The following is a 27,461-nucleotide window of genomic DNA, read 5'->3' as shown; positions in this document are numbered from 1 at the left end:
ACAAATTTAGATAGTTGGTTTCTGCGATTTTTAAATTAGTTTTTTTTTTTATTAGTTCGTTAGTTAGTTAGTTTATATCACTAATATCAATACTGTTTTTTTGGTGCAACTATTCATGAAGTAAAAACAGATTTAAGTTAGTCAGTTGAGGAGTTATCCTTTTTAGTTACTGGTGCAAATGTTCATAAAGCATTAAGCAAGCCTCTCAGAGCTACATAGGCGGATGGTGAACCAACTCTAGGGTAAGGCTATGCAAAAACATTTAAACAGAATGTTAGGAAATAGTTACGTGTTGTCTTTCAACAACCTACACATCCCATCATAAACGCTCGTGTTATTAAAAGTGGTTATTCACAAACCACTATAATTTAAACAGGCAACTAGGCCTATATGCGTGATCTGATTTGGCATATGGCAGCCCGTTCGAATAATAAATAGCCTATTTATTGCCCTACCCTTACCTAATGCAGCAAAACATACGTAAAAAAAAATAAATAATAATAATTCTAAACAGATTATCGCCTAGAAAGCGTGCATTAAAAGCGCGCGCTTTTATAATCACTAAACTGTCACTCATTTTAATTCATCGAGATCTCACAAAGTTCTGCTAATCGGTTAAGATGACTGTACAATAAATATCTTATTTAGCCTACATAATGTCTAAAAAAAATTGTGACACGTTAAATTATAACGAGAGGATTTGAGTGTGCCGATCTCAGCACCAGTTGGACAAAAACTTAAACACGTCTGATTGGCCATTGCGTTCAAGAAATCATCAGAAATGTTTGTGATTGGCTACACTGCTCATCGCTGCAAAAATGTAAATAGAAAAACCCATTTATATTAGTTTCGACGCTCTCAAGAGCACAATCACCAAATATGTTTATCAGTTTATGACGCGAGTATTCGCGAGCGACTAGAATTCGGAGATCAGCTCGTGCACTGAACATAACTCCGGTGTTTCAGCGATTACTAATCAGCGCCTCTGATTGGCCGTTGCATTCGTAAGCTCAACAGAGTCGTGTGTGATTGGTTATTGTGCGCAACGCTAAACAACACGTAAAAAGTATTATGCAACATGAGCAGATTTAAATTTAATGCCGCAATTGACACTTTTCATTTAATTTTCATTTTCACTGTATTACTAGATTTAGTTTAAAGGTGCAGGTGCATTTTTGGCCAAAGCCCCCATTTCACACACACTCCACCTATGCAGAGCTAGTTAGATGCTAGTTAGTTTGTTTACAGATTACTTGCACACTGGGAAGGGGAAAGATGATTTAATAATATAAACAACTCTCCATACTGTAATTCGTCAGCCTATGACAGACTAATAAAGCTCACACGTCAGCGCCACATTACACACATTCACACAGACCGTTTAAATCTCCACTGGACTTCAGTGTTCTCAAGAGCGTTACGCATTCTCAACCCAACAGCAGATAGAGAAGCATCTGGGAAGACTTGTCTACATCAGGTTTTATTGGATCTCAAATTTGGAAAATCAGCTGATTTGAGGAGATCAGGGTTATCATTTCAACCACAGAGGAATCAAAGGAATCAACTCAATGATTATCATAGACGAAAGGAAAGAAAACAAAGAGGAGCAACAGCTTCCAGTTAAAGACACCAGTGTCAAGCTGGCAGGCCAAGAGAAAAATCCAGAGGCTCAGCATGGGGTCCAGCACCGGGAGAAGCAGGTAAATGGTGACGGCCCCTTAGACTCCCCCACCAATGACAAAACGGTGCGCGCCGAGCTGGACTGGACGGTGCCCATGTGTGTGCACCTGCCCATTGAAGTTCTGAACCCTGACCAGGCTTTTCCATTCCTGAACACTACACTGGCTGACCTGGGCATTGAAGAGTGAGTTTAAATTTACAGATGCAGTTGTATCCATTTCATTTTGGGTGAAATATTCTGTTAATATCTTGACTTCTCTATGTGTACCCAGATCAGCGGTGAAGGAGCGTGTGGTGTGGGTGGACACTAAGCGCACACGGGTGAAGGGGAAGTCAGGGAAGCTGAAGAAGGAGAAGGAAGTGACCGTTCTGGAGGTTCGTGTGAAAGCGCAGCATCCTGGAGAGCGTCAGAGTCAGGAGATTCTCTACAGCACCGAGTCCCACACCGACCGCTCCTTCTGCAGAAGCGGGGTGGACATCCTCCCGTGGAGACACACACAACCAGGTGAGACATGGAGGAGCTAAACCAGTTTTAACTGGCAAACCACATTTCATTTTACACTTTTGTTGGATCAAAGGAGAGGATCAAGTTAATATTCCCAGGCAGGGTAATTATAATTAACTAAAACTAAGAGTACATTGTATTAAAAGCGAAAAAGTTTTGTCTTTACGATTTTCGTGTACAGACGACAGTGCTGTCAAAATTATCCCCATTCAAATGGATTCGCGAAAATGTCTAAAAACACTGTATTATGCTGCCAGGCCAGTAGTTGGCGATGTGACTTTGTAAAGAAAACGCTATGTGCCTGTAGACTGAACAAGTAACATGCATGCACATGATGTCACCGTTTTCACAAACTAGCGTTTTTGTAGTTTATATGGAGATGATAATGCTATCGTTTTCAAAAACTTGCACTTTGTTTTCCAAAGTTTGCATTTCCAGACCCCCAAAACACTGTTGTCATTAACATTACATTAGCACAGCAGGGACAATATAAACAACTATAGCCGCGTTTCCACCGAAATTACATGGAACAATTTTCCTCCAGACCTGTTGCTTTCTGCGTTTCCACCATGGTCTAAAGTACGGTAAAGATTAGGCAAATTAGTCCGGTGACGTAGGACTACATGCACCGCAACAGATTTGTAAAAATGCTTTTAAGAAAGTTTTCAAAAATGCAGCTTAACGTGTTCTGAATCGATTTCTAAAGTTCACTGAACTTCATATTCAGTAAAGCAATGGTGTTACAGTTACCTAAAATTAAACATTTGAAAATATTTGTTAATCGAAATAAAGCTGAAATAAAATACAAAATAAATATAAAAAATAAAATAAATAAAAAAAACTTGAAAAAAACAACAACATGAAAATCAGAAATGTCACATTGGCAACCAACTAAAATAGGTTAGATAAAAAAAAATATATATATATAAAATAAAAGCTAATACAAAGTATAATATACTCTATAATAGTATAAAATACTAAAAAACCTTCAGTAAGGTTGCTGTATTTTACAGCAGTGTTTCAGTTGAAATCTCATTAAGATGATGATTTTTCCAATGGCATTTGGCTGCACAGATTGATTTGTTCTGGCAAGTGGGTAATAGTTTCATTAGGTAAATTCTTCTAAGAAATTACTTTAAGTAATAGGCTTCCGGCACACATGAAATCGGCAACATGCACCCAAAAATCAATACTAACACTGCATAGTCAAGAAAGAGGAGCCATGTTAAACAGATTGCATTGTATATTGTTATTGCCGACTTCTATTGCACAAAAATGCTTCATCTCCACACTTAATTACAACACTAGTATTACTACAATCCAGCTGAAGTGAACTTCGTCAGCATTTTTTCAGTCTGTCGGTTTCTATTAGGCTGCAGTGTCAGGGCTTGCTGTAATATAACGCTTCATTCCTGACCGTTAGCTAACAGATGACATCTGCAGATCAGTGAGGTGAGCTAACATAACGCTCGTGGCTGCTGAGTAAGTGTGTTTGGTATTCGCACGCTCAGCACACTCTCCTGCGTGTTTGTTGAACGATTGATATTCGCTTTCTCCCTCGACATACCTATTTCCCAACCTCAAAGTCTTCTGGGTTTGTGTGTAGAATTTGTCTGATGCACATTAAAATAACCTACTGTATAAACATGGCAATGAATATTCTTGTGTCTCCCCCCTCCCAGCGGAAAATGATCTCCAGCCGGTGGAAATGACTCTGGCCTTGGACACAGTGTCACAGTCCAAGTCCAAATGGCAGAAGACAGAAGAAAAACGAGACTTGCCAAGCGAGGAGTGATTGGAAGACGTTTGACAGCTAGGCTAAAGCAATCTAACACCTTACACGATACAGAAGACTATTTCCATTTCAGGTTCTGGACGTTTTAAACTTGTGCAAGACAGTCTAAAGTTTATGTGCTTTGCTGCAAGTGAAGGATTTTTCATTTTATTTATATTAGGTGGCAGTATAACTAAAGTTTTGTGGGTAATATATAAAAAAAAAAAAAGGTTTCAATCTCTTGCTATTTTTGTATTTTAGAATAATCAGCATAAATTTCATCAGTGACCGCTTTACCTACACAAACTATTACCTATATAAAATCTATATCCATCTACTTTTAAAGTTTGGGATCTGGAAGATTTTTAAAAAAGAAATGTATACTTTTAAGCAGCAAAGAATAATTAAATTGATTAAAAGTGACAGTAAATACATTTATAATTTAACAAAAGATTTATATTTTAACAAAAGCTGTTCTTTTAAACATTCTATTTAAAGAATTCTGAAAAAAAATTATCATGGTTTCTATAAAAATATTAAGCAGTACAACTGTTTCAACATTAATAATAAAAAATGATTATTGAGCAGCAAATCAGCATATTAGAATGAATTTTGAAGGATCATGACACTGAAGACTGGAGTAATGACGCTGAAAATTCAGCTTTACCACGACAATAAATTACATAAAAAAAAAAAATAGAAACAGTTATTTTAACCCTCATGTTGTGTTCAAAACCCTATAACACTTGTGATGTTCCTGGGCAAAAATGACCGACCTATAAAAAATAGCTTATAAATAACTTGTTATGCTATATTATCACCCAATATTGGATTCAATCTTTTTGTCAACTTGTTTTCTTTCAATTAGAACTGGTTTTATATTTCTATTTGCATCTGATTAATCGTAGGCCTCATTAATCTGAGAGTAGGTATCTTTTTTTTTTGAGTAAAAAAAGCATTTATGAATAATTTTGGAAATATATATATTAAAAAAAATTATGAAAAAAAATGTACACTGTTGATCACACTAGTCTAATGTTTCACAAGGAAGTTTGTATATCAAGTATATATTAACTAGTATTTTGGGGAAAAATAAAATTTTCTCTGGGTCATAATGACCCGAACACAACCTGAGGGTTAAATTCTAATAATATTTCAAAAAAAATGTATCAAATAAATGCAGCCTTTAAAACCCTTTAAAAAATCTTACCGACCCCAAACTTATAAATGGTAGTGTATCTGTGTTGGTTTAATTTGCTGATGCATAAAATGATATTACTGATGCAACAGAGTTAAAATGATACAGAATGAGGTATAATCTAATTCTGGATAACAAGTTCATGGAATATTCCCAGGACACGCATACCAGAAATAAAGAAACAACAGTGAACAATTCATAGAAATATATTTCTTTCACTGCAAGGCCAATTCAAAGCTTCACACTCAAATAAGCCAGAATTTCATGGAATATTCAATATAGATGGGAAAGCAGCAGATTCATTGAGACAGAGAAAAATAATAAATGAAAAAACAACAACTCTTAATAAAACAAAATAAAAGTGACAAGAAGTGAACTTTGACATAAGTGAACTTTGTAATAAATTAAGAAGAAATGGTCTCAATGTATCTGCTGCAATACAGAAAGCAGAGTACGCCAGTGAGCGCATGTTCTGCTAACTGTCTCACCCCATTTCTAATGTAATAGAAAAATCTATTATCAGTTTGGCTGGAAGGCCTTCTGGAAGGAGAGGGGATAGATACTTTGAATAAGGGGCAGGTGTTATGATTGAGTGACAGCAATGGTCATTTTGTTTCTCTGTTCATCAGGAAGTGACATTACCGCACTTTCAAATTCCTGAGTGTGTTGCTGGGCTAGACCTCGGAGCAGCATGAGCAGGCTGTTTTGTGTTTCTAAAAGAATAAATATGAGTCAAAATAAAAATGATGAATTCTGAATGTCATTCATAATATACAATTAAAATATTCCAATGGTATAAACACTTTCTTACCATTATCAACATCCTTCATGCCCAACAGATGAGCGGCAGCAGATATTATTGGCCTGAGCTGACTAACAACCTGGAGTGAGAAATAAAATACAATCAGTCCATTGACAGGACAAGATTCAATCAGGAGTATGTGAGCCGAGCATGCTGGGAGTGAAAATGAGCTTTTACCAGCACAGGGTTGTGAGAGTAGAGGAAGGTCAGGCAGCTGTAGATGGTCTTGTTCTCCTCCATGTCCTCTTTCAGAGGGAGACGAGCCACCAGAGCAGGAAAGACCTGCGAGAAAAGGGTCAAATGGGTATTATAACCATATATATTTTTGTTGCATCACCCAAAACTCTGACCAGGGCTCGACATTTTCATGTGCTTAAGTAAATTGGTCATTCACTTGTCCGAGTAAAAAAAATTGCTTGTCCAGGAAAAAATATGATTTTTAATTTATTCTGAAGCAATATTCTCATCAGTGTTCAGTCAGCTTTGACATATTTAACTCTGCCTATTAATATGATATTTTAACCTTCATAAAGGGCATTTTTCCCTAATCATTTTAAATAAATGATTCATCTTTCATTTTAAATTCTTAAATTTGATCAATTAAATTATAATAATGATACACTATAGGGCTGATACCAATCAAATTAAATCATTTACACTGAAAAATTACAACTGCATTAAATAATTTTATGAGATTGTTTTAAATATTTTTTGAATATACAAATAAGAAATGTTGGGAAGAATGATACTTTTCTAAACACAAAACTAAACCAGCAGTAGGTGGCGGCAGGTGACTGTTCAAATGGCTGATTTGTTCAGGAATGAGGCAGTTGTTTATGAATGGTCATTGAATCCTTGACTCAACTGATTCGTTTAAAACGCTGAATCATTCAGTAATGAAAACGCGGTTAAGTGTTCCTGGGAGCTGCATTATGGTTCTGCATAAACCATGAGAGTAAACCTCATTGGTTCTTGCTGAAGCTCAAACGTGCTGTGTAACACGAGAATGAACCTCATTGGTTCTCATGCATCAAGCGAACATGCTTGAGCTTCCATTTATCTTCATTTGTGTTTCGAAGATGAACCAAAGTGTAAGGAACAACATGGAAGGGAGTAAGTGAATTGTAATTTTTATGCTAACTAACTATCCCTTTAATAATACAGATACTAAAATGAAGACAGAAGTGACCTGCTCGAGTGGGACCCCCTCCACGTGGCTCATGATCATCCTGCACAGGGCAGCACACAGGTTGTCAATCACTCTCAGGTCAGACTCTTTACAGAGTAGGTTGGAGAAGAGGGAGAGCATCATGGGGTAATCACTGAAGCACCGGGGTTAAGGTTAACAGAGCCATGGAGATCTGAGAACAGGTACACATGCACAAAGGGATCTGTGAAGGATACGAGGCAACGATGGGTCCGGCGGCCTGTGCGAGAGCTCCCAGTGCATACACACTGTTATTGCGCACTTCTGCATCACTGTCCCTCACTCCAGCCACAAGCAACGGCAGCAGCCGATTGGACAGCCGGCCAGCAACCGCCCTGCCTCCAGCCACACCCGCCAATGAGTGCAGGGTTTCTCCAATCGTACCAACAGAGAAGGAGCGGTCTGCCACCGTGCATGAGGATTTCTATTAAAAAAATACATAAATAAAAAAACAGCACAGAGTAAAAATTAATTAATCAAAGAATCAATGAAAAAGGTATCACAGATTTCACAAAAATATTAAGCAGCACAACTGTTTTTAACATTGATAATAATAAGAAACGTTTCTTAAGAAGCAAATTAGCATATACGAATGATTTTTGAAGGATCATGTGACACTGATCACTGGTAATACTAATGACTGCTGAAAATTCAGCTTTTCCACCACAGGAATAAATTATATTTAAAGAAAATGGTCCCCCTGTGATGAAAATCAAGCTTTTAATGTTGTTTATATGTCTATGTGGTGTTTTTAATATGCTCTAAGACAAACCATGTGCAAATTCATAAGTCAACACCATTGCTGAGTATTTTCTCCTTCAAACCGCAGTGAACCAAAGACGTGGTTTGAAATCGCTGGTGTTTCTGACGTCACAAACTTCCTTGTAACCAATCACGTCAACGTGTGATTATCAATCAGTGGATCTCAGAACTGGTGTGAGTGAGTGGAGGCGGGGCTAATTTGCATATTCATAGAACCTCGTATACTAAATGAGGCAAGAGTGTAGAGTTACATTCAAGCTATTTAAGGCATGAAGAATTTGAGGAATTTTTTTTTAAATATGTCATTTTGGTGACCAAATATGAGTTAAGGGATAAAATTATTGAATACAGGGGGATTTATGTATTTAATAATATTTCACCAAATAAATGCAGCTTTGGTGAGCATAAAAGATATATATCAGATATATAGGTGATATATATCACCTGTACCTTAATTTAATTCAGTCATTCATTCCAGGAGCGCAACAACATATCTGGTACATTTCTGCAATGCATTGCATTGCTTTAAAGTAAAACATTTAATTCATTCTCAAATGCAAGTCGCATCACGCTCCGTCTAAGAGACTGCCGACTGATGATGCTCTTGATTTGAACAGGCCTTAAAATATGACCTTCATCTGTGAATGCAGAATGAGAGAATTAGAGACTCACTGCTTTGCTCATGATGAGGGGCAGCAGGTCATTGAGGTGAGGGTAGAACGTCTCAGCCGGTACAGCCGAGGCTAAAACAGGAATCCCTTCACCGGCAAACTCCTGCAGCATGGCATCATACTCCGCCTGAGACACAAACACTCAATTATTCCACTCTGTCACAGTCCTTTTAGGTTAATTGTATCATTGCTGACAGTGAACTGTGACTAAATGCTAAAAACTGAAATGCTCAAATAAACACCTGCTGCTCGTCATCATCTGCTTCATCCCCACCTACATCCTGACACACGGTCTGAGCAAGACAGAAAGAGAAAATGAGATCACAAGCATAAGAAATAACCAGCCACCCCCTTATGACTGCAGACTTATGTAACACCTTGAAGAAGTGAGAATAAGCTGCTGTTTGAAGCCAGTTTGTGTCAGCGCTATAATTCATTTAATTATTCGAAACCAATTTTTTTGACAGTATAAGCCTTTTTCTTGGCTTAAAATAATTACAGAGGATGATTATATACAGTTTTTCTACTGCCTTATACACATTCCTTTTTGGTTCTCACAACACACAAGCTACGTTCAGACTGCAGGTAAATATGGCCCAAATCCGATTTTTTTGCTCATATGTCACTCAGATCTGTTTTTGTCATGGCAGTGTGAACAGCACAAACCACATGGAATCTGATCTTTCAATTCTGATTTGTGCCACTTCCATATGTGGAACTAAATCTGATGCAGGTCAGATGTATTGCAATACTTCTAAAAGTCTAAACAGTCACTCATAACGGAATTCATGCGACTTTTACATCACTAGATCGACATTCGTCACAATTCTGCACTCATGGGAGTCACTTCAAAGATTTGACATATCCAAAGTTATCAAGACAGTTGCGAAAGGTAGTCAGTGGAAAGACAGTGATGTTTCAGAACCAGTAAGTATTACAGTGACAGCTCTATATAAAAGCAAAACTCTTTTTTTCGTATATACATTTTTTTTTTATCGGATCTGAGCAGTAAGGCTTGCAGTGTGAATGTAACCAAAATGACTTCATAAAATGATGTTAACCGTTGATCATGTTACTTCTTAACATGTTTTTGATCTCGTTTATCTAATGACAGTATATTATATCATACGTAAAGTGGTTGTACTTTTATAAGTGTAAGGGGACTTTTAAATATTTTTATATGTACTTTATGATGGAAAATATTAAATCAAATATTGATAAAGGAGTTGTAGTTAGTGCTATATTTTTGGATTTTAAGAAAGCTTTTGAAACTGTAAATCATGATATTTTGCTTTCCACAAGGATCTATTTTAGGTCCATTAATATGTCTGCCCCCATATGTCATTTGTCAAATTAATGCTGATCATGTTATGCATGTACATGAAAAAAGTTGGGCTACATAAAAAATGATCCCAATGTCACAATTACTTGCTAAATCATGTTTACATCTTAATGTCGAGAAAACAGTTTGTATGTTCTTTACCAAAAGGGCATATCCTGATGTTAAAGCTGAGGAGTTTGTCCAGGGACAGAATTTTTATCACATTATATCTGGTCAGATAACAGCATTCATTTCAGGGCTTGATACCCAAAGAGGTCTTAAAATTAAATCCTGACCTTTTTCTTCAGTACGTCTTTGATGGCGTTACTTATTTCAGCCAGTCTCCCTGGAGCCTGCAGTGCCTCCCCCTGGCAGGATTTAATCACAGCATTCATGGACTCCAGTACAGCCATCACCACCTGTCTCTCTCTATCTTGTCTCACCGCCTCCAGAAAACAAGGCAACACCACCTGCAACAGCTTATGCAGAGCTGGAGAGATATAAAGAGAGATATGCAAGAGTTGATCAAAGGATTCAGGGTAATTGAAAACTACACTGACTGCAGCTCATTTAATGAAGAAGTGGGTGGAAAGGAAACGATAAGAAGTGAATGAATGGTCAGAGTAAAAAGTTAATCCTCTTGACAAGTGGCGCTTCTAATTCTTTCTGAGACATCATTAATGAGACCGACACAGAACAGATGAAAGGAAGCAGAGAGAGCATGATGTGAATATAAAAGAGTGCAAATGAAAAATCAGAGACATGTAGATGCGAGCACCGGAGGTGGGAGGTTTGAGCTAAATCTTCTAATGGTAACAGTATACATCAAAAAAAGTTATTTCTTTTATGGAAATTCTACTCGAAAATGTTTCATTCATAAAAATAAGCATTACTATATAGTTACGTAAATAATCTAGTAAATCCATCTTATTTTATCAAGTTATTTAACTCGATTGACAGAAACCAAAGGATATTACTTCATTCTAATGATAGTCAAACAATGTTTTACATACTTCAAGATAGATGAATTGGTATTTACTGGAGAAATGGCAATATCTGTATTCTTTATTTATTAATAGTAAAATTTAATTATACTAGACAACCTAAATATAGTACATGGAAACCTGAGATAAAAAAAATAGCAGGACTCCCATATATATATATATATATATATATATATATATATATATATATATATATATATATATATATATATATATATATATATATATATATATTAATTATATATATATATATTAATTATATATATATATATAATATATATATATATATATATATATATATATATATATATATATATATAAACATATATAAACATTACCATACAAAAGTTTGTGCTCTGTAAGATTTTTTTTACCATCTTTTTTAAAAGCCCCCTCTACTCACCAAGGCTATATTAATTTGATCAAAAAATATATTAAACACAATAATATTGCAAAACATTATTAAAATTTAAAATCACTGTTTTATATTTGAATATATTATACAAATGTAATTTATTGCTGGGATGGCCAAGCTGAATTTTGGTCCTTCAGAAATTATTTAATATTCTGAAATGTTGTTCAAAAAAACATTTCTTCTTATCAAAAAAAAAGCAGTCGTGCTGCTTAATATTTTTGTGGAAACAGCGATGCATTATTTTCTCAAGATTATTTTTATTAATAGAAAGTTGAAAAGAACAGAATATATTTGAAAGAGAAATTTTGTAACATTAAAAATCTCTTTACTGCCAAATTGAATGCATTCTTAGTGAATAAAAATATTAATATCTTTCACAAAATTCTTTCAAAGTTTTGAACAGTAGTGTATATCTTTCAGTTATGATTAAAAGAACATGATACTTAGAAAATAAAATATTATGTGTCATTAATGATTATTTGTTAATTCAATTTTTTCTATAAAATTTCTAGCTCCTGTTATAATCAACCAAGTTGTCAATACTTGAGCAGTTAGAAGTGTTGACTATAGTTTTAGCATCAAAGATATTCTGAAGCATAAAGAGCACAGAATAATCTAACAACTGACACACTGCTACCATCCCTCACTAAATGTGGCCATACTGCCCAGGCCTATTGTGTACACAGTTGGTTTTAACGTACCCTGGTGGTTAGCCTCCGTTGGGGTTTCCTTCCACACTTTGTGCTGAGCTCGGCAGAACTGGCCCATGGCACCAAAGGCAGCTCTCCTCACATCCTCATGTGGGAACTAATGGATGCACAAGCACAAAAGAGCACAAACATCAGTAACTCAGCATTATGTGCAAGCACTCATGAAACCACAAGCACGGCACCAGTCACTCACATCACTGAGCTCAAAGACCTGCTGGAAGCTGGACTCCAGGAAGGGCTGGAACGCCACTCTGAGAGACAGAAAAATAAGCTGGATTCTAATTACTGTGTTTTGTACCAAAACTAAACATTTAGTATACTAACCAAAGCCACAAATTTGAGGGAGATTAGTATCAAGAACTACTTTCGTGATACAATAAAGCCCAGCCCAACATTATATCCTGCTCAGAAATACGCTACTGTGGAAGTGTAGATTGTTGTGAATGCCAGATCCAAAAGAAATTGAGCATTACTTACATACCCTTCAAACGTTCAGTGGCAGTTTTAATGAATTTGAAACAATTCTCTTATGCTCACTAAGGCTGTATTTATTTGATTGTTTGATTGTTGCAATTTAAAATAACTTTCTATTTTAATATATTTTAAAATGTAATTTATTCCTGTGGAGTAATGATGCCGAAAATTCAGGTTTACCATCAGTCTTTAGTGTCACATGATCCTTCAGAAATCATTCAAATATGTGACCCGATCTGGCGAAATGAGTCGGAAGTCGCAACGTTCCATTTTAAGATATGGGCCGTTTATGTGGAAAAACAATGAAATAATATTTTTTATTTTATTTATTTTTTTGTGCTAAATTTCAAAGAACAGACATTCAAAAATAATCTCCTAAAGTTTCGTAGTCCAGATAATTGAGTAAAGGTATTTAAATGACTATTAAAGTTTACAAAGTTTTACTAAATTCGCTGGAAATGAATATTGCTTTTCTCAACTCCTCTCGTCACCTCTGAGCATTTCCCGGGTATCCCCTGAAACGTCTCTGCTCTCCAAATATGGTGTTACACGTTGTATAGAACCAATCAAAAAGCTTAGAAATGTACACAAACGCTGATCATTTGTCAATGGGAAGCCCCATTTCGACTGACCGGCACGCGATTGGTCCAGCCATCCTCCTGTCAGACTCGCGGCGCTCTGTGTAAACAAGCTAGCAGATCTCCTCAGAAAGATTAAATATTATTAATTTGAGAAATGTCGCTGTCAAAAGAGAGCAAAGTCGCCAAAAGCGTTGAACTCACTTGAGGCTTCTAACCTAAGCTCTCCTGCTGGTCATCAAGAGTGGCTAAGGCTAGTCAGTGATTGTTTTGGATCTGGAGACTTGTCATCCTCTGATGATTTATCGTGTATGGATGTGAGTGAGTGCAATTATTCTGTGAGTGTATTTATCTGCAAGGAGAATATATTACAATGTGTTTAACCCAATATTTAACTGTTGGTATATCAGTTATGAATATGTTACACTGTTATTGTCAACTAGCCTACACAAAGATATGATTGCATAGGCTAACATTATTTGTTCTCGGTTTCCTTGTCTCTCTGCCTCTCTCACTTTCTCTCTCTCTCTCTCACACACACACACACACACACAGAGACACACACACACACACACACACACAGAGAGAGAGAGAGAGAGAGAGAGAGAGAGACACACACAGACACACACACACACACACACACACACACTCTCTCTCTCAAGCAAAACTGTAGCACCTCTGTTCAATCTTTCTGATTTTAGTAAATGTTTGTAAAAGTGTCTTTTAAATTATTTATTCAAATAAAAACTTTAAAATAATTTGAGCTTCAGCCTGGCATAATAGCATATATTAATGTCTTTGGTCAAATTAAGCTGTACAATAAATAGTTCATCCCTTTAAATGCAATGGATTTTGAAAGATATCAACAAAAAACGGGCAAAAAACTTTAAAAGCGATTTTCTCAGGTTTTCAATTGGAAAAAGAGGGCAGACGACCATAATTCAAATGTGTATATATTTACAACCATTCAAGGTATGACTTTGACTAGGATATCATTTGAAAGCTTATGGTCTCCTCTTTCCAGTAATACCAAAATATCAGTTTTGAAATTTGGGTCACTGTGACTCATTTTGCTGGATCAGGTCACATATGCTGATTTGCTGCTCAAGAAATATTTTGATCAATCGAATCAATGTTGAAAACAGTTGTGCTGCTTAATATGTGTAATTGGAGAACAGCATTTATTTGAAATAGAAACCTTTTTTGATCAATTTAATGCATCCTTGTTAAATAAAAGTATTAGATTTGTTCCAAAGATAAAATCTTAATGGCCCCAGACTTTTGAATGGTAGTGTATATGCACCTAATATAAGCCTCTTGTTTGCAAATGCAAATGCATGACAGTTTGTGTGCATTATGTAAAACATGCCTCATTACCCTGTGTTGAAGGCGATTTCACCCAAAGCATCACAAGCATCTTCTTTCTCATCTATGTAAGCATTTTCCACGCTGAATCTGAGAAGAACGGAGGGAATCCTGATTAATGCTCTTACATAAGAGAACACTTAAGAGACAGAATGAGAGAGACAGAGACGTACCCTGCAACATCACTGTCATCAATCTCAGTTTCTTCCTCTTCATCTAAATTGACATCACCCTCTTCACCTTCATCATCATCGTCATCATCCAGGAGCACAAACTGTTTGTCTTCCTCCAAATGAGTCTGTGAAGTGGATAGGAATATTATAATACTTATAATGTACAGAAGATGATCTGAGAGAAAAGTCCAACACTGACCATCACACCCTCTGTGGATCTGAGTGACAACAGCATCACTGTGGTGATGGAAGTTAGATGAGGGGTTAGACAGTCAGGACTCATTTCAGATACAGCAGAGAATAAGCTATACCTAGAGAGAGAGAGAGAGAGAGAGAGAGAGAGATTTTTCCATTACTTTTCCTATGAATCTTCCCTTTATAGTGTCTATAAATACACATAATTTTCAGAGCAGACAGAGGATTCCAGAGGTCATACGTGCAACGGCGCAGGTCTGGATCATCCACTGCGTCTGTGAGGTTCAGACCTAACTGCACACACTCCGCTGCCAATGGACTAAACGCATCCTTACCAACAGTGCGGGCCAACACGGAAAGTGTGTCTATGAAAGATATACAGAGAAAAAGGAGTGATGAAAGATCAGGTTAGGCTACGTGCCTCCTTATGCATGATGCTTATGAAATATGGAAGATGTTGGATCATTGTTTTTACCTAGTGCCTGTGTCTGCAGAGCCCTCATCTCCTCTCTTGTGTCCGTCAGGAATCCCTTCAGACTCTCAATAATTGGAGGAAAGTAAGGCAATAGCATCTCCTTGGCTGCGTTAGCTGAGAAAGCAAGAGATCTCATAAGCCTGGGCATTACTATAACAGCATAAAATTACGTGTTAATGGAAGGATGAAGTTACCGATTGCTCCGATTGCACTGACAGCTAGCTCTTTCAGTTTAAAGTTTTCTGCATTGTTAAGGGCTGACAACATGGTTTCCATTAGAGTGGGCAGATAGGGCTCAATTTCTTGACCTGATCATGAGAAGAATGAAAAGGAATAAGAGAGAAGGATAGGCAAGGGTGAAGGGCAAGAAAGAAATAAACAAGATAATTTAATACAATATTAAATCAAGCAAATAAATAAAGTATATTATTTTGATAAAGCATTCATAATTATACAAATCTACAATCTTGAAAGGTACATATTTAATTGTGTCTGCATTCTAACCTAAGTTCTCTAAGAAGTTTTCTAAGGCATAGAAGGCCTTCGTCATGTGTCCGATTTTGGTGTGATTCACTGCCGACAAGTATCCATGCAACAACGGCATCAGTTCAGCATGGAATTTACTGACATCTGGCTGTGAAAGACAAATTAACTCTTTAAACTCAAACCAAGCAAATTAATAAACATAAAAGGCATAACATATTGATAAAAAAAAAAAATGTCTTGACGTTTCAGTCTGACCTGCAAGTGTTCAGAAAACTGGCCAAGGGCAAAGAGCGCTGCACTGCGGACCACCTGGTTATTGTCCGATAGACTGCTACACACTGTTTGAAGCATGGATGACAACATCCTAACACATACACAGAAAAAAAATGCATTAAGCTGACTGCTTTTTTGTGCATTTGGAAATTCTGTGCTGTGAATTTGGGTAGAAATCTATGTATAATTGTAAAGTACAGCTTACTTGGTGCGGATGTGATCTGCACAGCCCTCGGCCAGCACTGCCATACACATGAGACCCCCCTTACGCTCATACGGGTTCTCACTTGACAAGCAAGCCTGAGTGAAAGGCATCTGCAGGACACAAAAATCACAAATAGATTTTAATAAAATCACTGAAAGGTATTGAGTCTACTTTATTCTATTTATGGCCAATCTTTACAATAAGTGTTTTTGTTTACTAACCAGCTGGTTGAAGAGTTTTTCTGGTGGCATGTGAAGAGCCATTGTGTCAATAACCTTCAGGGGAACACATATGCAAGATAGTCATTTGAACACATGCGAGAGAGTGACAGTATAGGGCAGTGTTTCTCAACCGGTGGGTCGTAAGACTGTTTTAAGTGGGTCGCGGTGTGTGTAGTAAAACAAACAACAACAACAAAAAAGTAATTCTAATATTTTACTGATGTAAGACTTTTATTTTGAAAGACGAGTTTGAAAGCTGGTCACTTTTCTGTCAGACGCAGTTTAAGTAGAGTGCCTGAGAAAATGGAGTTGCCCTGATTCAGTATCTGGGGCCCGTTTCAATAAGGAGGTTCAAACAACTCTGAGTTAAAACTTGAACTCTGAGTTGACTTACCCTGAGATGGTAAACTTTCAGTTTCAGAACAGCTGAATTAAGTAAGTTCAATTAACTCTGTGCAGGTCGACTCTGAGTTAAGCGCGCGCACCATGACTATGAAAAGCCATGATCAATGGAGCTCTGAAAGTACTATTCACCATGTCAACAGCAAGCGACAAAAAGACGTCTGCATACTTCTGAGTCAATATTTAAGTTTAATTCTTAATCACGGTTATAATATCAGAGGTGAAAACTTACTAACTGTAATTTAACAAAAACTAGTTTGGGACTGCTATTTAACAGCCTTACCTTATACTGTTTATTCATCAGTGTCCTGATGGTTGAACACTTTAAAGATGGACGGTACTTGTGTGTGTCAACCATTTTTGAGAAATAAATACTTGATTTATGCCTGGTTTCACAGACAAGGCTTAAGCCTAGTCAGAGTAAAATGCATGTTTGAGCTGTCTTAACTGAAAGCAGCTAACACTGGCATATCTTAAAATATATCAGCGCCATTGTTTTGTCTCAAGATACACACCAGTGATGTCTTTTTTCTAAGACATTTATAAAAGCCACTTAAATGTCCTAATTGAACTAAAGCCTAATGCTGGCTTAATCTAAACCCTTTCTGTGAAACCAGGTCTCAAATTCCTAAAAAAAAATTGGTTGTGGCTTAATGACAATGGGAAAATATTGAGTAAGAGAGATAAAGCATGTGAAGAGACCCACCTGAACAGCAAAGTGTTTGGGATTCTCACTGTTGTCCTCAGTATCATCTTCCTCATCCTCTGGGTCCTCTTCCCCAGGAGGCGGCGCTGCACTCAAGATTGGAAACACTACTTGCAGGATTGGCTGCAAGAGTTTATGTTTTAATACAGCCTAGAGAACAGATAAAAAAAAAAAAATCAGAAGAGCTTATTAGAAGTAATAATTTAAATTACTCATCCATTCGTGCTTGAGTATACTTTGAAAGCTGTGTTGACACGACTGTGTTTGAGACAGTGGAAAATTAAGTATACCCCGGGCCCTTAGTAGGAAAAGCAAAGGCAAGAAGTGAGAGTTACCTTGTTTTTAAGTCTGATGATACCGGCGATACACGACAGGGCTTTTACACGCAAAGAATCACTGAGGGAGACGTCTGCACTGATCTAGAAGAGAGAACATAAACTCTCTTACCCAATGGCTCCAAATCAACATAATCCCTTTGAAGAAGTGTGGACAAACCTCAAGGCAAAACTGGACAATTTCAGCAATGTGTGGGACAATGATGGAAACCTCGCTTTCCATCAGCTCATCTAAAACTTCCATTGCTTCGCTGGCCTGGTCCTTAAAAGAACAAAAAACAAACTTATGAGATAAAAATTTCAGTTTTAAGGATGGTCAAAGCCATTGGGCCACTTAAAGGCTCATAAAGGCAAACTGATCAATCAAGCGACGCAACTCACACCGTGTTTAGCACATCATTGAGTAACATAATGGAAACAGTGATTGGAGCATTACCATACGAACACAGCAAGAGTGTTATCAAAGTGTCCTCACCTGGTCTGCCTGAATGAGGTGTTTAAGAGCAATGAGCAGTTTGGGGATCAGAGATCGCACCAGGTTCTGAAAGAGAGAAAAACAACATTTTGAACATGCTGAATGTAGTATTAAACACTAATTCTTATATCCAAGGGCAAATTACGGCAGTCAGAGGAAGCAGAACAGACCATCTCCTCTGTGCCGGTGTAGGTTGTGATGGAGGTAAGGGTGAGAATGCAGTAGTAGAGAGCTGTAGGATTGTTCAGGTCTTGGAGAATAGTCCCAAACAGCTGGAGAAGTTCCTTGTAGTGGGGTTTAAAGGGCTCTGGGTTTGATCCCACCACCTTACTGAGCAATAAAAGACCCACCTGAACAGAACAATGAATTTATTCAGTCTTGGTGTTTTGTATGACAAGAATGGTACATTAGTGACAAATGAAGGACATTTATTTTATTAAACTATTTCTCTACTATGGAAGTCTAGGGCTACCGTCAACCTTTTGATTACCAACAATTTTTAAAATATCTTTTTTTATGTTCAACAGAAGAAAAAAAACGCATACACGTTTAGAACAACTTGAGAGTGAGTAAATGATGACAGAATATTTTGGTGAACTAGACCTATCCCTTTCACACAAATTCAATTCATCTCCATCATGTGCTGATGACAAAATGACTAATATAATAATAACAAGTTTATTTTAATAATAATAAAGTCATATTCATTAATCAGATCAGATCATACCGGCTGTTGTCAGACTCCTTGTGCATACAGAAATCTCACTGGATTATTACAATTAATGGCAATTAATATATCTATATAATTAATTAATATACAATTAATTTATTAATATATATATATATATATATATATATATACACACACACACACATATAAAGCAAATGTATTTCTTTTTCAATCTTAATAAAAACATTGTGATTTACAATTGAAATGATTATTAAAAATTAATAAATATTAGTAGAGTCTTTGCCGTCGAGAATTTACTAAAAAGTACCACGGTTTTGAACATTGCACTTCAAATAATACCATGAAAAACCATAGTATATGAATTTGATAAAGATCTAATATCATAAATGTACCATGGTAGTGGCACAGTACTTTTTTTAACAAGTTAAATGGGGTTACCTGTCTATCCTGTGGGTTACTGCTTTTAGTAGACTGGTTTAATAGGGTGAGGAGAGCGGGCCAGCGGTCTGGGGTCTCGTGTTTCACCAGGACGGCGCTCAGCTGAGAGAGAGAGTGACGAACTGTGTGTCTGAGGAATGGAAATAATAAAAGAAAAATTAACACCTGCATGAAAAATGAAGCAAAATGTATACACCCTGGTTTATTAGTAATATCTGTTCCTTAAAGCTGACTATGGTAATATCATAATATACTACATAGTACAGTGTTAACATAGTTATCATACACTATCATAGTTTACATTATTACATCATGTACCATGGCACCACCAGACTCACTCTGTTTCTTGCTGTAGAGCCTGCAGCACCACTGCCTTCAGACTGAGGGAGCAGGATGAAAACATATGAATCACAAATCAGAAAACATCCATCAAAATAGATGAAATTATATAAGTGAAAAATATATCCAAAACCTTTCTCTATGGTCTGGACTGATTTTCTTCCAATGTTTTCTAACTCTCATCCTGAGCATCACTGCAGCCGACTGACGGACCTGAAGCAAGAATGATAGCATTAAAGGGATAGTTCACCCAAAAATGAAAATTCTGTCATCATTTACTCACCCCCAAGTTGTTTCAAACCTGTAAGAATTTCTTTTTTCTGCTGAACACAAAAGAAGATATTTTGAAAAATGTAACAGTTGATGGACCCCATTGACTTCCATAGTATTTTTTTTTTCCTACTATGGAAGTCAATGGGGCTCATCAACTGTTTGGTTACAGACATTTTTCAAAATATCTTCTTTTGTGTTCAGCAGAAAAAAGAAATTCTTACAGGTTTGAAACAACTTGAGGGTGAGTAAATGATGACAGAATTTTCATTTTTGGGTGAACTATTCCTTTAAAGCAAGTCTTCGAGTAGGACTATGAAAACTTGACATAAAGTATTAAATGAATAACAGTAACTTACCTGTGGGTTCTGAGATCCAGTCATGACAGCACACAAAGCAGGAATGATAGCTGGATCTTTAAATGCCTGTTTCAACTCAGCTGTGGCCTGATAAAAAAAAAAAAAAAAGTCTCTCCTTGAACATCATCATGGGTTTAGAAAGTCCATGTAGAACAGTTAGTAAGTTAAACCCCACAGAACATTAAAAGACAAGTATTAATTAAACTATTCTTTACAATAATTACAAGCTGAAACGACCATTAATTCATATAATCAATATACCATAACGGGTATTTTGGCACAGTTTCATATAAGTATCTAACGTTACCTGCTGAATAACAGCGTTGTCCGGTTCTGTCAGCCGCACCAGGACGCGCTCGAGCTCTTCTGACATCATTTCACCGTTCAACGTTCAACCGTTATTTATTCAAAATTACCAAATAATCTACACCGACCACCAGACCAAATCAGATGACATGCAGTTGACAATATGACAATATTCACACAATATTTGGGTCAGATGACACTCCTAAGAATATTAGATAACTATGTTAGTATCACATAAATAAACTGTCATGTGGAAATATTATTTAACTGCACGAGCGCTTATGTGCGGAGTTCCCAAAGTTACCACGCTGGACAGAAGGAGAAAACGCCGCATGAGTTGGGCGTTAAAGGGGCCACAGCCCTGAAAACCATGTGATTCAGACAGACATTTGACGGCAATATAACAACAGCGCCTGCTGTGGCAATGGAGGTCGAAATTCACTGTGCAAAGAAATCACTTTCTGAAAGAAAGATAAAAACTATGGAGAGATTATTGGGTCAGATTTAAAACTAAAAGTCTAAAGTCTTAAACGAAAACTAAAAGTCTAAATTAGTTTCAAATTTAGACTTTTAGTTTTCGTTTAAGACTTTTAGTTTTAGACTTTAAGTTTTAAATCTGACCCAATAATCTCTCCATAAAAAACTGTGGTTGAACCATATGAAACTCAAACTGTTGTTTGTGTGTCATTCAAGCAACAGTCTCTAAAGTTCTTCATATTTTGCTTCTGTTTGTTTTGAAGTGGATCATGTTTAGGCGGCGGAAGCTTGCTAGAGATGGTGAAGCGCTAATGGGTTATTTGCATTTGAATCTCTGTCAGAAAGAGCTGCGATGGACAGATGGCAAACAACGATTATCATCACTGAGAAAACTGCACTACAGAAAACAAGTCGAAAAATCTGAAAACAATAAACAGTAGCCTACAAATCAGTGAGGAGGACTGCATTAAATTAATACATGTATACAAACAAAGCCACAAAAAATAAATAAATAAATAAATACACGAATGGTGAAAAAACAAATCTCTAAAATGGTATCATGGCTAAAATGGTATCATAATTTAAACTCAAATCTTGATAGATAGATAGATAGATAGATAGATAGATAGATAGATAGATAGATAGATAGATAGATAGATAGATAGATAGACCATGCTTTAAAAAATAAAACAAAACGTATATAAAACCTGAATAAAACAAAAACAAATAAATACAACATAAATATGTATATATATATATATATATATATATATATATATATATATATATATATATATACATATAATATATATATATATATATAGAGAGAGAGAGAGAGAGAGAGAGATAGATGATCTTACAACAATGGTATCTATTTAAATGGTAGGCTATCTCTTTATTTAAAAAACCTTAAATAAATAAATAAATATAAATAATCTGACAGCAATGGTATCAATATAAATTAAAATCATGCTTTAAACAAAAACAAAACAAAAACAAATAAATACAACATAAATAACTACAACAAACAATCAAATAAATCATCTGACAACAATATATCATAATTTAAACTCCAATCATTTTCTAAAACAACAACAACAACAAGAAAACGTTTAAAAACCTAAAAAGAACATAAATAAATAAATAAATAAATAAATAAATAAATAAACAGAACATAAATAAAATCTGACAACAATGGTCTCATAATTTAAACAAATCATGCTTAAAAAAACCCCAGAAAAAAGCAAATAAATAAAATACTAAATAAATAAATGCCATTGAAGTTTAACTCAAACACCACAATGATAATACACATCTGGAATATGTAAACATTGACCGTACTTGTTTAAAAGTTCTAAATTATTTAGATTTTCTGATTTGCTGAATTGGTAAACAAGTGCAAAAAGCAATGCATTGCTGAACTGATACACCTCCCCACCCTTTCACACCTCTTTTACCATAAACAGATCTGTGGTCTCTCTAATCACCCCATGATTAGCTCATATTTTCACCTCATACAGAAATATTTCCATTCTAATGCAGTAGCCTAGAAATGGGTGGACTACAAACACACCTATTCAGGTGGTAATTTTAATGCAAACCTGCTTAAGGCATTCAAAAAGTCCAGACAGTACATTCCATAGTACACACACATTTTCAAAGTTAAATAGCTCTAGATTGGTGCACTTTTAGGATAACTTGTTCACATGAGGCTTTGTAATGTTTTATAGGATTAATCATGCTAATCTAAAGAAATTATTGGTAGGATTTACTCTGAAAGTAACTGTGGTAAACATGTTAAAACAGACAATAGATTAGAGGGATGAGAAGGAACTGCACTAATTAAATGTGAAAATGTAGCCCATTTTTAGGTTTAAAATACTGATAATCCTTCTATAATCATGTAGGCCTACATGACAAAATCATGGGTGTTGCATACATCACAAGGAGACTAATAATTTTATTTAGGCCTATTTCTCACTTTTTTAATGTGTGTTAAAAATAGTAATAATAGTTTTTAAATTCATTTTTTCTTAATGATGAATTTTTAAGATTAATAGTTCCCTGTTTTATAGAGTTTTATGGAGTAAAATGTTTTAAATAAATAAAAGAAATATATATATAGCTAGAAGTTTCAAAATAATTTGAGTCAAAAGGTTTTAATTTCAATTTCGTTTTCAGAGTAATTTTCATCAATAAAAAGCCTACTTGTGTAATTTAAAAATGTAAAACCTAAACCGCTAAATGAAAATATGCAAATATATCATGTAAATGTTAGAGTACCTGGCTCAGCTGATGTGGAATGAGGGTGTGGTTTCCAACTCTCAGAAGCTGCACCTGATTGGTCCGCGCATCTCTTCGCAAATCCGCCCCGCCCACATCCACTCACCTGGCCTTATAAATCACCTCCTCCACGCGTTTTTTCTATCAGGTCATGTCAAGGGTTCTTTTTGCATGACTATGAGGAGGAGAGCTATTATCGGCATCTGTTTTCAAGGGTAGTCGAACCCTTTGGGTTTTTGTAGTCAGGTTCTATTAATAGGTCCATCTCTGCACATTTGTTTTTTTTTCTCTGCGTTCATCCGACGAGGGAATGGCGGATTGGAAGATACCAGTGAGTTACAACTTCAACCCATCTTATCATGCGTATGCGTACGGGCTCATGTACCCGCAGGTGTCTGAGCACGGCCACCCGAATCTGAACTGGGCCGAGGCCGCGTACGCTCAGTCCGGCGGGGTCACCGCGAGCTATTACTCCGCTCAAACCACACAGCAGTCGCCACCCTGGAGCCCGGAGAACGGCAATGCGAGCAACTACGGCAACTACCCGAGCCACACGCAGAACGGACGGCTCTTCATCTCATATAACAAGACCGAGCCCGAGCCCGATCCAAAGGTCAAAGACGCAGAGCAGGCCAGCAGCGATACACCCAGTGACTCCGAGGCTCATACCCCAGGTAACCCTCCTCTGATCAAGCCTCACGAAATAGTTGCACAGCCAATTTAATCCTAATTTCCTAATGGAGTGATAACTTACTGTTTCAACGGGGAAAAGTTTTTTTGAGGTTGTAAATTCAAAGGTTATTGGAGTACATATTCTGTCTGTTAACGTTTTACTTAAATGTATGGCAACTTGCATTATTTCAGTTCAAGGCAACATTTTAATGTTTGTTATGTAACTTATGTTTTACAGCTTAATTTCCATAATCATTTTTATGTATTTTTTTATAAATAACACTGCTATGAATAAACCATGCTTTCAGGAAATGCAAGCAAATTTATAAACTCATTTTAAAGGTTTATCAAATTCTATGTCCTAAATGGCATAGTCCATGAAGCAAAGCTTTTATTTTCCCCCATTTGCATAGATTCCTGGAGCTCCGGGAGCAGTCGTGAGGGGGGTGCTCTGACCGACCTCAATCACCCGTCCTGGAAAGATCAGGACTATGAAACGGATAGTGGCAGCCCTGACAGCGGAGAACCGATCTCAAACTCCGTCTCTGCTGAAGGAGAGGAGCCGGTGAGTCAGAATTTGGGGGTGGATGCCTTGCCGCCTCTGCCCACGCTGACCACATCTCCAGCCCGGCGTCCAGCCCAGCCTCGCAAGACCCGTGCTGCCTTTTCTGAGGAGCAGATGAATGCTCTTATCCATCGGTTTAATGTCCAGAGATACCTCACGCCTGCAGAGATGAAGACGCTGGCTGGAGGGACGGGACTAACGTACAAACAGGTTAGTGATATAACTGAAGACCCTCTGAAAGGACTAAAGCTTTAATGGACTGCTGTCAGTGTCATGATGATGAATAACGCTTTTTCTTTCCAAAGGTGAAAACGTGGTTCCAAAACCGTAGGATGAAACTCAAGAGGCATCAAAGAGATAGTAGTTGGATGACCGAGAGATATGTCGTTAATGCCGTACCAAACACATCAGCTGCTCATTCACAGGTGAGTGCGGTTTCATGCCAAACCATGTCATTCCAAACATGCATCTTTCTTCCTTCTGAGGAACACAAAAGATATTAATGTTTTTGTCCATGCAATTTAAGTCAATGGGGTCCAAAAGACTCTCTCCAAAAAAAAGATTCACTTTCTGAAGAAAGTGACCCGAAGTTTCTCTGTTGCGGTGTTGTTGGTAGAGGAACTGTAGATCATGACATCAGTGTAGATATAGAGCAAATTATCGTTCATTTTAGTATATCATTTAGTATTTTAAATATCATTTTAGTAGTTTTTTCTGTGGAACACAAGCAGATATTTTGAAGAATGTTCAAACTGATTATTCATGCATTGAAAGTCAATGGGGTCCAAAACGACATTGGATCCCATGGGGATATTTTTCAAAAACATCTTTTTGTTCCATAGGATAAAGTCATACAGGTTTAAAACGACAACGTCTACACTGTTGCTTGTTCTGTCTTGTTGGTAGCTGAACTGATCAGTGTGGACGTAGAGAAAGTTATCATCTACAAAGGAGACATTTCTCTAGTTTGGATAATGTCTTAAAGGCACGATGATACAAATGACCCATCATTACTTTTAATTTACTAAAAATGTGGCTTTTTTTGTTTAAGTTTCAGACTGAAACCGCTCGAGCGAACCAAGATCACTACAGTAACCCTCAGGTGAGAGAGCCTCCGTTCAAGAGGAGTCCTCAACAAACGCCCTTCTACCCCAGCTACCCACAGCCACGCTCTCCTTCTCAGGCCACTGCGAGAACCCCGGGAAACTGGCCTCTGCCCCCAGCTGTGACGCACTACGAGTTCCCCAACCCTACTAGCTACATGCAAGCCCGTGCTGGTGGCAACGCAGTGAACAAAGGAAGCAGCCCTACTCAAATGGCATCCATGCCTAGTGCCCAATGGTCAACAAAAGGAATGACTTTGCTGTGAGTGCGGCTGCTTGTTGTATATATCCATTGCTTTCAGCCCCGCAGCCTTGGGTGCTCCCCGTATCTGTAAATAGAATTTTTTTTGGCAACAAACTGTTGGATATTTTTAGGCGCTGATGTCATGGGTTGCCAATTGGGGCCAAGTGAGACATGTCTCAAGATTTTTTTGGAATCTGTAAAGTTTGCTTTTTTTAAACTCAGCGTGTTTTATACCGAGATCTATTTTTATAACTTCATTGTACCTTTTCAGAGTATTTAATATCTTGATCCCTCTGCTCTTCCCAGGTGCTCGTTTTCTTTTTTTAGATTTAGTCCGGACAAGTCGACGACTTAAATGAGTTTCATGAATTTGAATGCAAGGCACTGCTCTGCATCTGTGTACAAGAAAAGGTGGTCTGCACTGTTTTTGTTCTGTGTATCAATTGCCCTGCGTTTTACTGCATCTGTATGTGATCTGTTACATTTGTGCATTTATGAAATTCTTGCTCGCCTGTATCTGGTCTTTTGTAATTGACACTCAAGCTTTGTTCTTGCAAAGTACTCCTGCCCACACAAACAGTTCTTTGACCCAGTTGAGCAATAAATGTTTTATCTGTTCCTAAATTTGTGGCTTTTTTTTTTTTTGTATTCAAGTGTTATTTGCCATTATATGCCTGCTCAACACTTAAACATACTGCTTTTAATGTATCCTTTTATACAAGTAATTGTTTCATCAGGAACTGGTCATAACTGCAGCCTTGTGAGGGTGTTTACATGACAATGTACAAAACTTGAGCAGATGACAATATTGTTCACACCGATCCTTGAAAATGACAAAACGCTGTTTTATGCATGCCAGGTCAGTTGGCAATTGTCACTTTGTAAAGAGCCTGGGCACACGCATTCCTATAGACTGAACGGGCATGACGTCCCCATTTTTGTAGTTTACAGACTGTTAGTTTTCAAAAACTTGCACTTTTGAAAACTTTTAAAGTCTGTTTCAGACCCCTAAAAGATGTTGTCATGTAAATGAATGGCCAAAACACAAAGTTTTTAGTTGAAAATGGTGTCATGTAAATGTCTGCAAAGGGTATGTTTACACAATGTACTAAAAATTTAAGTTTTACATGTACAGACAACGTTGTCAAAATGATCCCCGTTCACAAGGATCTGTGAAAACCACTAAATAATAAAATGTTCTTCCATAAAATACATGCGTTGTTTAACCGCAAAGGGGCTAAAAGTTATTTTTTTAAATCAAATGCAGCATTGGTTATTGAAAGTGTTTTTTTTTTTTTTTTT

At 36.8% G+C, this 27,461-nt stretch overlaps 3 protein-coding genes across 3 annotated transcripts; 2 read left to right on the top strand and 1 right to left on the bottom strand.

Annotated features, from left to right (window-relative positions):
- The first annotated feature begins 1,456 nt into the window (after positions 1 to 1,456).
- On the top strand, positions 1,457 to 4,069 carry LOC311284117 (uncharacterized protein). The gene is made up of 3 exons (XM_084398969.1): positions 1,457 to 1,864; positions 1,953 to 2,185; positions 3,868 to 4,069. Exons 1-3 carry the CDS (start codon positions 1,569 to 1,571, stop codon positions 3,978 to 3,980), a joined length of 642 nt encoding a protein of 213 aa, XP_084255095.1. The 5' UTR covers positions 1,457 to 1,568; the 3' UTR covers positions 3,981 to 4,069.
- Positions 4,070 to 5,347: 1,278 nt separating this feature from the next.
- On the bottom strand, positions 5,348 to 21,178 carry ipo4 (importin 4). Its single transcript, XM_084398968.1, has 30 exons — positions 20,817 to 21,178; positions 20,510 to 20,596; positions 20,014 to 20,093; positions 19,880 to 19,921; positions 19,542 to 19,671; positions 18,583 to 18,762; positions 18,413 to 18,478; positions 18,098 to 18,199; positions 17,938 to 18,021; positions 17,603 to 17,752; positions 16,495 to 16,548; positions 16,274 to 16,383; positions 16,051 to 16,159; positions 15,814 to 15,943; positions 15,504 to 15,617; positions 15,310 to 15,423; positions 15,076 to 15,199; positions 14,839 to 14,950; positions 14,640 to 14,764; positions 14,479 to 14,556; positions 12,243 to 12,300; positions 12,041 to 12,146; positions 10,217 to 10,410; positions 8,842 to 8,892; positions 8,601 to 8,726; positions 7,364 to 7,590; positions 7,149 to 7,281; positions 6,137 to 6,241; positions 5,969 to 6,038; positions 5,348 to 5,870 (listed from the first exon to the last, which is right to left on the bottom strand). The coding sequence occupies exons 1-30, from the start codon at positions 20,883 to 20,885 to the stop codon at positions 5,740 to 5,742; spliced, it is 3,261 nt and encodes a 1,086-aa protein (XP_084255094.1). The 5' UTR covers positions 20,886 to 21,178; the 3' UTR covers positions 5,348 to 5,739.
- A 2,402-nt stretch (positions 21,179 to 23,580) lies between these two features.
- nanog (nanog homeobox) lies at positions 23,581 to 27,383 on the top strand. The gene is made up of 4 exons (XM_084398633.1): positions 23,581 to 24,249; positions 24,661 to 25,022; positions 25,118 to 25,237; positions 25,864 to 27,383. The coding sequence occupies exons 1-4, from the start codon at positions 23,886 to 23,888 to the stop codon at positions 26,179 to 26,181; spliced, it is 1,164 nt and encodes a 387-aa protein (XP_084254759.1). The 5' UTR covers positions 23,581 to 23,885; the 3' UTR covers positions 26,182 to 27,383.
- The last annotated feature ends 78 nt before the right edge of the window (positions 27,384 to 27,461 follow it).

Source organism: Rutilus rutilus (genome assembly GCF_951802725.1).
Source record: "Rutilus rutilus genome assembly, chromosome: 24".
Lineage (NCBI taxonomy): Eukaryota > Metazoa > Chordata > Actinopteri > Cypriniformes > Leuciscidae > Rutilus > Rutilus rutilus.
This window is presented reverse-complemented; position numbering and strand designations above follow the sequence as displayed.

What these genes read in the sequence shown, in the direction of transcription:
- LOC311284117 (XM_084398969.1), top strand. Translation starts at nt 1,569, where the DNA reads ATGATTATCATAGACGAAAGGAAAGAAAACAAAGAGGAGCAACAGCTT. An exon ending in GCTGACCTGGGCATTGAAGA is followed by an intron (nt 1,865 to 1,952) that starts GTGAGTTTAAAT and finishes ATGTGTACCCAG; the next exon opens with ATCAGCGGTGAAGGAGCGTG. An exon ending in GTGGAGACACACACAACCAG is followed by an intron (nt 2,186 to 3,867) that starts GTGAGACATGGA and finishes CCCCCCTCCCAG; the next exon opens with CGGAAAATGATCTCCAGCCG.
- nanog (XM_084398633.1), top strand. Translation starts at nt 23,886, where the DNA reads ATGGCGGATTGGAAGATACCAGTGAGTTACAACTTCAACCCATCTTAT. An exon ending in CTCCGAGGCTCATACCCCAG is followed by an intron (nt 24,250 to 24,660) that starts GTAACCCTCCTC and finishes CCATTTGCATAG; the next exon opens with ATTCCTGGAGCTCCGGGAGC. An exon ending in CGGGACTAACGTACAAACAG is followed by an intron (nt 25,023 to 25,117) that starts GTTAGTGATATA and finishes TTCTTTCCAAAG; the next exon opens with GTGAAAACGTGGTTCCAAAA.
- ipo4 (XM_084398968.1), bottom strand. Translation starts at nt 20,885, where the DNA reads ATGATGTCAGAAGAGCTCGAGCGCGTCCTGGTGCGGCTGACAGAACCG. An exon ending in CCAAACACTTTGCTGTTCAG is followed by an intron (nt 16,549 to 17,602) that starts GTGGGTCTCTTC and finishes GTTCCCCTGAAG; the next exon opens with GTTATTGACACAATGGCTCT. An exon ending in AGGTCTTTGAGCTCAGTGAT is followed by an intron (nt 12,147 to 12,242) that starts GTGAGTGACTGG and finishes TGCATCCATTAG; the next exon opens with TTCCCACATGAGGATGTGAG.